This window comes from Pyrus communis, chromosome 5, assembly GCF_963583255.1.
Source record: "Pyrus communis chromosome 5, drPyrComm1.1, whole genome shotgun sequence".
NCBI classification, from domain to species: Eukaryota; Viridiplantae; Streptophyta; class Magnoliopsida; order Rosales; family Rosaceae; genus Pyrus; species Pyrus communis.
Genome location: NC_084807.1, coordinates 23,408,465 through 23,420,150, shown reverse-complemented (window position 1 = coordinate 23,420,150; position 11,686 = coordinate 23,408,465). Strand labels below are relative to the sequence as shown.

The 11,686-nt window shown below is 39.0% G+C and overlaps 2 protein-coding genes across 2 annotated transcripts; one reads left to right on the top strand and one right to left on the bottom strand.

The window, feature by feature from the left end:
- The first annotated feature begins 2,342 nt into the window (after positions 1-2,342).
- LOC137733608 (thaumatin-like protein) lies at positions 2,343-3,457 on the top strand. The gene is made up of 2 exons (XM_068472739.1): positions 2,343-2,403; positions 2,532-3,457. The coding sequence occupies exons 1-2, from the start codon at positions 2,343-2,345 to the stop codon at positions 3,218-3,220; spliced, it is 750 nt and encodes a 249-aa protein (XP_068328840.1). The 3' UTR covers positions 3,221-3,457.
- Positions 3,458-3,574: 117 nt separating this feature from the next.
- LOC137733606 (pumilio homolog 1-like) lies at positions 3,575-11,207 on the bottom strand. The gene is made up of 9 exons (XM_068472738.1): positions 10,241-11,207; positions 8,016-9,493; positions 7,783-7,924; positions 7,527-7,634; positions 6,831-7,043; positions 6,579-6,689; positions 5,217-5,411; positions 4,221-4,395; positions 3,575-4,041 (listed from the first exon to the last, which is right to left on the bottom strand). Exons 1-9 carry the CDS (start codon positions 10,835-10,837, stop codon positions 3,998-4,000), a joined length of 3,063 nt encoding a protein of 1,020 aa, XP_068328839.1. The 5' UTR covers positions 10,838-11,207; the 3' UTR covers positions 3,575-3,997.
- Between the last annotated feature and the right edge of the window lie 479 nt (positions 11,208-11,686).

Genomic DNA, 11,686 nt, shown 5'->3' with positions numbered 1-11,686 from the left:
TGGTTATGTTTAGTACGCTAAAAGAATTTATGAAAAATAATGTTAATATTATCACTTTTTGGGATCTAATGGGCATTTTAAATTGTCAATGAGGACATATTTGTTGTAAAAAGATACCAATTAATGTTTTTTTTTTTTCCTTGAGGAAAGAAAGTGAATACCAAGGGGGTGGAAGGATTCACTTTATCCCAATTTTTCTATAGGCCGGAAAATCATTTCTCAAGCCTGAACTTACTATGCATGGGAAATGCAACATTTTCCCATTCCCCAACATTTTTTTTTTCCGCATACCAAACGTAACATTAAATCAGTAATTCAATTTCTACAATCAACTTATTAATCTGTATTGATTCCTTATTTTGCTCCCCGATTCATGATTTCTCACATTTCAAGTGAGAAAACATGTATAAAAGCTATAACATTGTTCAATTCTGTGTTTATATTTTTCATTCCATGTACATGGTACACATGACTTGTCACATCCCGGCTCGGGCCCCCATCACATTCCGGGTTCGACTCCACCGTAGCACAATATTGTCTACTTTGGGTCTCGACCACGTCCTCATGATTTTGTTTCTGGGAACTCACACGAGAACTTCCCAATAAGCACCCATCCTGGGATTGCTCGGTTTTGTTTATGGGAACTCACACGAGAACTTCCCAATAAGCACCCATCCTGGGATTGCTCTCGCGCAAACTCGCTTAACTTCGGAGTTCCGATGAACTCCAAAGCCAGTGAGCTCCCAAAAGGCCTCGTGCTAAGTAGAGATGAGAATATACATATAAGGCTTACAAGATCCACTCCTCCTGTACGATGTGGGATGTTACAATCCACCTCCTTTAGGGGCTTGACGTCCTCGTCGGCACACTTCCGGCCAGGGATTGGCTTTGATACCAAATTGTCACATCCCGGCCCGGGCCCCCACCACATCCCGGCCTCGACTCCACCGTAGCACGATATTGTCCGCTTTGGGCCTTGACCACGCCCTCACGGTTTTATTTTTTGGAACTCACACGAGAACTTCTCAAAGGATCATCCATCCTAGGATTACTCTCGCGCGAACTCACTTAACTTCGGAGTTCCGATGAACTCCGAAACCAGTGAGCTCGCAAAAGGCCTCGTGGTAGGTAAAGATGAGAATATACATATAAGGCTTACATGATCCACTCCCCTGGGTAATGTGGGATGTTACATGACTAGAGAGAAGTGATTTTTGCACTCCCTCTCACCATGCACATCTTCATTATTGTTGTAGTTTCAGGATTAAATAGATCAAAGAATTAATGAATAAAAAAACAAAGAAATGCACTTGTTTCATGTAATATTTTTCTTTTTCTTTTTTTCTCCGAACCTACTTATTGGAACTATTCATACACATTATTTCCCAAACATCATCTCTTCACTTTTTTTTCACTTAAAAAGCAATCCTCTTTTTATATCGACAAGCTTCATGACGCTCACAGATCCAATCCACATGAACAGAACTGCTATTATAAAGGGACTCTAGTACAAAAAAGGATAAACTTATTCTAAAAGTGGAAAGCATCATTGGTTATGTGAACTATCATGTCATCCTCCTTCAAGCTTTTGTAGGATGGCTTCCTTTTAGCTTTTCGAATTATCTCAAAAGGTAACAAATACCTTGGTAGCTTTTTTGTTTAACAGACTAAACTACTCAGATTTATAGAAAGAAAAATTCAAATTTAAGTGCAAATGCAAGCGTAATGTTTTGATCAACTCGTCTAACTCACGTTCAATGGCTCAATTAATATCAATCTCATTCAAATTACCTATTAATGAAATCATATTTATCAACCAAAATTCTATCATATTACCATTTTAACCTCTCACCAAAACTGAACAAAAATGGAAATCATGAGAAAGTTAGTAATTACCTGCACATAAATTTTGTTGTTTTGTACGCCAACAACACAACCATGTAAACATAGCATGCCTTATTATGAAATTAAAAAGTAAATAAAAATAAAAAAATATACCGGCGTTAAAAGAAACTGCTCCATCATTGTTTCATTTTTTTCATAATTGATTTGTTTTTTAAATTTTAAAAACTAATCACACTTTTTAATAATAATAAAATTAAATTAAATTAAATTAAATTGTTTACACAGTGTGGGCATCTGCTAGTCTTTTTAATAAGAAGGAAAATCTAGAACTCTTGCAATTTGCAAACCGCCATTGCATGTGCAGTTGTTCGCAAAGTTACCACTCCTTTCCGTGATGGCGAGAAAGAAGGAGCCTTCCCCTTTCCACTTTTCCACACGTAGTAAATAAAAGAGCCTCCCAGTTACCAAACTCACATCTCCGTTGCTCATATGAACAAATGCCAATCTCACCTGAAATCTTCTTCCTCTTCTCCTTTCTCATCTCCCTCTCCTTCACAGGTGATCAAATTGTCTCTCCTTTTTTATGCGAAATTTTTCGGTTACATCGGAGAGAATCGAACGCTGAACGTTCCTTATTTGGTGGTTTCTGTAAATTTTAGATTGACAAATAGCATTGTTGTGTGCAGATGGGACTCAACTCATCATAGTGAACAACTGCAAGGAAAGCATATGGCCCGGAATCCTTGGCAATGCAGGCCACACAACACCTCAAGACGGCGGCTTCCACCTCTCCAGCGGCGAGCAACAAGTCCTTAACGTCCCCGAAAACTGGTCAGGCAGACTATGGGGCAGGCAAGGCTGCTGCTTTGATGAAAAAACCGGCAAAGGCACATGCCAAACGGGTGATTGTGTCGGGCTCTTACAATGCAGGGGACTCGGCGGAGTCCCTCCAGCCACACTCGTTGAAATGACACTCGGAACCTCGAAATCCGCCTTGCATTACTACGATGTGAGTTTGGTTGACGGTTTCAATGTGCCAGTTTCGATGAGGCCAGTAGGTGGTGGCGGCGGTGGTGGGTGTGGAGTTGCTGCCTGTGAGGCTGACTTGAACGTTTGCTGCCCGCTTGCCTTGGTGGTCAAGAAACAAGGTAGGGTTGTGGGGTGCAAGAGCGCTTGCTTGGCCGGGAAATCGGACCGGTATTGCTGCAGAGGGGAGTTTGCAGACCCAGAGAGTTGCAAGCCTACTGTTTTTGGGCATCTTTTTAAGGCTATTTGTCCTAGGGCTTATAGCTACGCCTTTGATGAATCTACAGGGCTTAAGACTTGTTCGGCTCCTAGGTATGTCATTACGTTTTGCCCTCCTAAATATGGTTGATTTGAGCAGACCAAACCCTAATGCAAAATGCTGGGTAGGTTTGGTGGGGTTTTCTTGTATTGTCATTGCTATGTATTACTTTGGTTCTTTGGTATTGTGGTTTCAGTTTCTTTGAACAAAAATTTGTTGCTGGCTCCAGTTTCTATATTTGGTTAACTAGAATCTAGTCCGGTATGGAACCGATGTCTGTTCTTTGTTGGTATGTCATGGATTACCTATCGATATCATTGTCGCAAATGAGTTAATGAAACTTATTGATACGTTGTTGATGCATTTACGACAATATCAATGCACATTCGTTAAGGGGCAAACGAAACATTTGAGATTTCATACAACAGCATCACATAATGAATCTGTAAATGGAATCCGAACTCGAAAAATTATTCGAAGAAAAAAAAAGTTGATTAGAAAATAAGGAAAACTAATGAAAAGGGTGCCATACATCAAAAAAATTTATGGAGGACTCCACCTGGTAAAACATTTGTACAGTCACGACCACAAATTCTACTACCGCCTCGCTTTTTACACCCTTAAAACTTGTACACTAAATTTATCTCCTCTGCAGGGGGCCTCAGGTGTGTTCACCGTCTGAGCCGCGACTACTCTAAGGTATACCCTCAAACTAACAATGTACAGTTTGAAGTACAACCAACAATCTTTATTTCCGTTGAGCCTTATCCATCTCAATACATAGACAGAGCCTTTACTTGACATGTATGAAACAGAGGGGCTCACATTATCCTCAGTTAGCTGTACAACTTCGTTCCCGTGCCCCATCTAAGAAGCAGATGCCTGGGGAGCCAGAATGCTAATCCTCCTCTCTGCATAAGATTGGGCACCTTGTTAGCAATTTGAGAAAACCCGGATTCATATATCAGTAGCATAAGAATCCAAACATGAACGAGGAATAACAATACATCTTACGTTAGAAAATCATATTATTTATGCTAGAAACAACAATCAATAAGTATAAAGAAGTAAAAAGATAGCGAAAAAGTACCCCCAGCAGCAACAAGTTTCTCTACACGTGCAACTATATGCTTCCCATAAGTATACTTCTTCAGAGCATTCAGATGAACCTTAATTCGGTTAAGGATTAGTTCAAGTTGCTGATCGTCACAAGTTTCCAGCACTTTCTGTACAACATAGTTTGCGAACTGATCCTTCATCATCGCCTAAATTCAAACAGAACAAGAATAAGCAAGGATATTGAAAGACCCTAGTCTATGCATATTACCGTCTTAAAAACCAATCCCTGGCAAATCATTTTCCTAGAGCCACGTAGTATTTGGAAAGTTTGATAATAACAAACTGAAAAACCATCACAATTTAAAAGTTTGTCGACCTCATTCGAAAAGTAGGCAATGTTACTAAAAATAGAAAATGATATGCATTAACAAATTCAAGCTTTGAATAGTCATTACTAGCACATTGTTCAATCTTTATTACATACTAAGGACACGATCCAAATAATTTGCCGAAACAGCTAGATGCATCAAGAAGCAAATGATTCGCAAAGATGAGGCAAATTGTCGTTGAGACTTTTAGAGGTAACAGTTAACTTTTATGTGTCATAAGATATAACAGATAGCTGTTGATCAAAGATAATAACTGGAGGTAAACCCAACGAGTTCACTAGTATTCAAATGAATTCAAAAGTTCAACCTAAGAAACCATCATTTCAGGTAACAGCATAATCATAATAAAAGTAATCATAAGAGCTTCGGATGTGTATAGATAAGTTACTTCAAATTGTAACAGTATTATGAGTATTATCATAAAATCCCCAAAAATTAGAGACGTTGACTCTCTTCAGCACTTTGAAAAGGATCCCACTTAGTTCGGGAAACCCAAATACGCAAACTTGACCCGATTATTAGAAGATTGCACATTGAGATAAGAAAAGCAGTAAAGATAAATAAAAAAAATACAGAAAATTATAATACAATGAAAGAAGGCATTGACCGCACTAAAAAGTTTATAGTAACCAGCAAACCTGAAGGGGCTCATTTTCATCAGTGGTACCAAGCATCTCAGTTACAAGGGCCTGCCGTTCAGCAAGAGTTCCAAAACTTAAACACTTTTCTATGACATTTGACGCAAACTTTTGCTGGCTCATTTGAACAATCTGCCCGGTTAGTTCCTTAATTATACATGACCGTTCATGTGGCTTTCCATGTTCCAGCACATGCTGTAAAAGTAATTACAATCAGTTAAACTGAGTTCAATGTAAACGAAGAACAAAACACATAATTTACTTTATACAGCAAAGGCTACATATTGTTGTTTCCAAATTCAACCACAATTTAAAGTATCCACAACTCCTTTCTGGGATAAGTAAAAAAAGAAAGTTCACGAAACCAGTTATTACATGCACGCCCTTGAGGTAAACGTCAAGCTACCAACTTGGGGGACATTGGATCAGTTGTAGTGGCAGCTTTTTTTTTTATTTTTTTTTTACGGTTTCTGAGTTGGCTTATGCAAACCTATTCTGAAATCTACAGCAAGTTTATAAAGCACAAAGGACCAAAGGTATAAAACATTTATTACCTCTTTTAAAAAAATATTATGTCATCAACCTGATGTAATGGCTCTGGTACAAAACCAGAGGCAGGGAGGTAACTCTCTGAGTAACAGTTCAAAGCATGTGATTACGGTTCAATCAACAACAGCATCTACCAAACTATACTTCCACAGATCATCACCAAATATATTATTTGTCTTTCGACTCATTGTAAATGCAAACAAAACCGTATTGAGTTAATAAATTGCACCAGGAAACAATCAAGTATGGGTGCATAAACTCAATCAATAAGCCAAGTAAGGTGTATAAACATAGCTCAGAGAAAACAAATATGAAAACACTAAATTGGTGGGCGAGGGGTGGACTGGAGCTGAAATCATCTCATTTAAATAGAGAGCTCTATTTGATACTAATATCAAGAACCCTATCTCACCAATGGGGTATTATTCTTTTTAACACTCCAGATCCAGGCTAAATTGAACTGTGACTGATGAAAAGGCTGGAATCACGCCCATAGAATGAACATGATGGACACTAACAGTCCCATTATTAGTATGATACGGAACTTTATTGACAGGTTAAGTGAAGTCACAAATTCATGAAGAGCCCAAAAAAATTTGAGCTTAAGGTGAGACCAGAATGTAGAGAAATCAAATTTGAACCTCTATACTGTATAAAATAAGAACCAAAATAACATCCAACAATGAAAGTTAGTCGATTAAATTAAGAGGTCTGTTTGATACTTCACAACAGATTCCATCTAACCACTGTGGGCTCATTTTATTTAACAATAAGAAGGTAGAGTGACAAAAGTTTCTTAGAAATGAAACAAACCTGCACGACATAATTTCCATACTGGTCTTGTGCCAAAATGCAAACGGACTGCAAAATCTCATCCATCATTATTTGCTGCGTTTTGGGGTCATGGCAGTGCTCCAAAACTCTCTATCAAATCAAAGTTACTATACCATTTAGAATGGCGATAGTTGCATTCATAATCATTTATCTTCAACATATCCAACATATATGATCAATAGGCATATGCAAAAGTATGAAGGCGTGAGTCAGAAAGCAGAGGTTCTTAACCTGTATGACACGACAACCATATGGATGAGTTGAGAGTGTCACGACTTGATCATAAAAAGTTGAAACAACAAACTGGATGGCATCTTCAGGTACACATTCAATACACTTCTGAACAACATGGTTGCCATTTTGATCACGAACACAACGCATAACATGACCATCCAGTTCAGCTACCATTTTAGTCTGCTGGTCCAGCTCAACAAATTCTATAGCCTGAACAGCAAAATGAAAGCACATGAAAGCCGAGTTCTGGTGATTTGATAGATATCATCAACCATTTATTTTTCCTCGAAACCTAAAAAAGAAAAGAATCTACATAATTATGAAAGTAAGAAACCTATGTTTTTTCTCTAAAATCTTAGATGATCTATATCTACTAGGTCGTATTCCGATTCCCAGGAAGTACAAGAACAATGAGCTCAACTGTTGTGACTCATGAAATTCAAACTTGAGAAAACCCAAAATTAAATGGAGTTTTCTTAACAGACTGAAAAAGTTTGTTCGTTTTACTAACAAATAATTTCCAGGGATACCCCCAAACATATTAGGTTAGATACTTATCTTGTCTCCTGCAACACATACAAATATGTAGAAGGTAATCCTTCTAAGTTTGTATGATAGCCAGATAGTAAAACTTGCAAGGGAATATCAATATGATAAATTAGTTACTGTCTTCAGTCAACTAACTATACATACCTTCTGGATCACTCGACAGCCATACATTTGAAGGCTAAGGGTCAGCACATGCCCGGTGAGCTGGTCCGCAAGTTCTCTTATTTGTGCTGGAGTTCCATATTCAAAAAACTGAACTCAAAGTGCAAAAGTCAGACATATAAAAGAAAAACTGCAAAACTTATTTTCATTCAGGCACTAAACCACTGCATATCATGGACATGCTAATACACAGAACACATAGCACATAAAGGCAAATCAAACTAAGGGGAAAAGGTACCTTCTGAATCACATAATTACCAAACACATCGGTCATAAGAGATAGGGCTTGCGGCATGATTTCATCAAAAACCATGTTCTTTTCTTCAATTGTGGCAGTTTCAAGTTTCTGTTGAATAAACCGACTTCCATACTGGTCGGCACTGTTCAAGGTATTATATGAGTGAATTAAGTTGTGGATATCTGGAAACATATAAGGCACAAAGTTTTAAAGAAACAGCGACAAATATTTACCTGAACTCAACAACATGCCCTGCAATCTCTGAAAGTTCAAAACATCTAGTCTTATTACTTTTGAACTCATCTAGTAAAGAGGACGCAAAACTTTCATCCAAATTTCCACCAGTTTCGGAGTGCCAAGCTCCCATGAGACCTCCACCCATGTTCCTCAACCCAGAAGAAAAGCGCAAGTTCCGCTCACCGTGCCTGGCAGGACTACCAGGTCCAACAGGAGAGTTTGGAAGAAGGGGACCACCCAATGGTGTTCCAGAATAAGACATCCCATGCCCATATGCTGGATTTCCATAATAACCGTGATTCAAGCTAGCAGACTTGCCAACGTAGGGAGCACCAAATTGTGATTTTTGGGGTGAGAGGAATTGCCCCAAATAAGCTTTTTGCAAACCAAGTAAATCCATGTACATACTACCCATGCCTTCCCTATCTTTTGTGGGATCATTAAGGGCTGCAAGCTGTGCAGCTGCATATTCATTTGATCTCAAGTACTGAACATACAATGGGTCCATCATGGGAACCTGAAGAGCACTCCCAGTACCATGATTTCCAACCCTAATGTTCTGCAATTCAGCGGCTGCTGCCAACAGATTTGGTCCTAGAGACATACCTCCAAATGCTCCGGAGTCCAAGCCACCCATTGCAGATGCAGCAGCAGCATTTTCAAATAAGGGTGGTAAACTACCATTACCAAGGGGACTACCCATCATGGATGGAGACGAAGGACTACCAGAATAGCCGTAGTTCGGAAATGAGGTATTGTCTACATTCTGATAGTGGGAGTGTAAGCTTCCTCGGCCATGATGAGTTGGCACAGGTCCTCTTAAGTATGAGTTTGCAGAAGATACAGCAGGATTATTAATATCAACTAGATCATCAGACATATATGAAGGGCTATTCAGATCCCTACCAAATCCACTGCCTCTTGCCATATTCTGATAAGACTTGTTAGAAGATTGGGAAGCAGAATGCAGATGAAAACTCCCAGAATCAGACTTATTCAAGTACGAATTTTGTTTATTATGATTCTGATCACCTTGCATATCATAACGGTTATGGTGATTATCAATTTGTGATCGTGCATGATTCTCCTCATCCATCCTACCATTAGTTGACAGGTTCATACCAGATAAAGCAGCTGCCAGATCTACAGACTCGTTCACATTGGGCGAGGCACCATTGAATGAGTTTTGACCATTGCCAACTTTTTTATCCATGGAGGAAGTCCTTCCTCCACCAACTGGTGGAATTCGAGGACTAGGAGCCCTAGCTACAAGCTGAGGGTCTGGTGTATTGCTTCTCAACAATGAAGCACCCAGAGCGGAAGCATATGTGTGAGAACTGGATGAACCCCCGTTCTGAACAGCTGACATTCCCTGTAAATGGGCAAACTGGGTATCTGAAGCATCAACATCAAACGCATTCTGGCTAGCTGGACGAGAAGGGTGCCTTGAGACATTTGTGTTATGTATATCATCCTGCATTAAAATATCAAGAGTTTTAGACAGCATATCTGATAAACAAATTCAATTTATATTTTGCAAAATTTGTAGCAGACAATCAAACTTAACCAGGAAAAACAAGCGCACAACAAAAAGACCACTACATCGAAATACCTTAAGCAGAAAGAGTTTCCATTCCAATTTACTTTATATTTTACTGGTGAAACATTTATGCAAAATGAAAATTATAACTAACAAGGAAGATGAAAGCATTACTGAAAAACAATTCCACTTTCAATATCAGTGTCTACAGAAAATAACCTGATAAATTAAAACAACTTGAACCAGTATCAGGAGAATTAGTTCAATCTCTCGTCCCAATGAGCACTTCCATCTCATGGAATTAGTCTCATCGGCTAACGATTTAGAGAACCCTGTCAAGGGCAGTAATCATTGACTTTTTCCATTTCATCAGGATAACCGAAAGGCGCACCCTACTTAGAGGAGCTGAGCTAGCTATCGAGTGATCATCATATAATGGTCAAAATACAAAACATAAGCAAAAAAATTAACGAAGAAACGTAAAGACTAAGCCTTTATAAAACACAAATTAGAGATGACATCTAATCACTTGATACTCCAATAAGCTTAAGCTCATCAAACTTTATTACAACAAGAAAACTAACATGAATACATATAATCCTAAGGCAAACAACATTCAACATTCAAGATAACAAGCTATCATATAAACCAGTAAAAAAAAAAACTTTACTAACACTTAACCTGAATAATCTCTGCAATACTCTTCTGCCTACTCCCAAGTCCCAACCCCGGCAACCCAATTAACCCATCACCGCCCCACTCCGCAGCACCCTTCCTCGCCGCCACACCATTCTCCTCATTCCCTCCAATCCCCGGCTGCACAGAAAAAAGTGACCCTTCACCACCACTCCTGCCACCTACCCTCCTATCTCCAACCGCCGAACCTCCACCTCCGCCTTGCAACCGCTGCGCAAAACGCCAGTCCTCCTTTGAAAGGAGCGGCGGCGGAAGCCGCGGATTGAGATTGACATTGGAATAATAGTAATTCACATAAGCTGGATCGGCGCGAAGCTCCTCCTCGGTTGCAAACCCTTTGCTGTCATTTTTCGTGAAACCCGACAGCGAGGACGCCTCGAACAAGCCACCGACCGCGTTTAACGAACCTTCCACGGTAGGCGGCGCCGACCCACTTCTGTATATATTCAGTTCCTTCTCCCGCTCACTTGCTTCGTGCTGGCGTTCGCGAATCAACATGCTCAAATCTTCATTGTACTCGCCGCTTTTCAACATCGATTTCATAGACATGTCGGACATCATCGAATAAGTATCGGTGACCATATCATACAATCAACAACAACAACATAAAAAAATCATAAAAAAATCGAATAAAAACCACTGAAAAGTGAACAAAAATTGAAACTTTCAGCTCGGGTTTAGGCTACAAAACAAATGTGAATGCTCCAAAACATCGGATAAAGTGATTTTCTCTATCAAAAACTACGAACCCATTTCTCAGAATTGCTGAAAAGAATAGTTTAAAGTGTCGATTTTTGTGGTGAGTGAGACGACAATCGAAAGCTTAGATGATCAAAAATATGGATTCAGCCATTTTTTGACGAAGGAGAGAAGGGAGACGGGAGACAGTGAAGTGAGAAAGAGGCAATGATAAGCACGAGCGGTGGAGGAATCTGAGCCGTTGGATACGAGAAATGACGGCCAGGATTTGGTTCCAACAAAGAGGTCCTTTAGGGTTCTATTCATCGACTACCGCAGCCCCTCCTGCCTGTTTTTTCTTGGGATTAATTTTTGTTTTTTTTTACTCGGCATAAATTAATTAGTTTAGTTCAAGGTTTTAAAATTAAAAATAATTAGTAAATTGCATATATGGGTACAATTGTTCCTATGTTACAGTGCTGCAATTCAAGTTTACGAAGTATATAATGATGAGTTAGGTCAAGTTACGGCTTTACCTTACTAAACATCTCAACTGTTTAGAAATTTTTTAATGTATTCGGAATATAGAGTGGTACACCATATGACATTACACTTATACAAGTAGAGTAACACTTAAAAAATAAAATTTCCCTCTACTTATATAATGACATGTGGTGTATCACTCCGTATTCCAAGCATATTAACAAATCTCTACTTAAAAAACTTGTTGCATAACTTTTTCTCGACAATAGT

Excerpts from the sequence above, each read along its gene's own strand:
- LOC137733608 (XM_068472739.1), top strand. The coding sequence starts at position 2,343 with ATGCCAATCTCACCTGAAATCTTCTTCCTCTTCTCCTTTCTCATCTCC. Across the intron at positions 2,404-2,531 it reads CATCTCCCTCTCCTTCACAG|ATGGGACTCAACTCATCATA; the intron begins GTGATCAAATTG and ends TGTTGTGTGCAG.
- LOC137733606 (XM_068472738.1), bottom strand. The coding sequence starts at position 10,837 with ATGGTCACCGATACTTATTCGATGATGTCCGACATGTCTATGAAATCG. Across the intron at positions 9,494-10,240 it reads GTATTGCAGAGATTATTCAG|GATGATATACATAACACAAA; the intron begins GTTAAGTGTTAG and ends ATTTTAATGCAG. Across the intron at positions 6,690-6,830 it reads ATGGTTGTCGTGTCATACAG|AGAGTTTTGGAGCACTGCCA; the intron begins GTTAAGAACCTC and ends TTGATTTGATAG.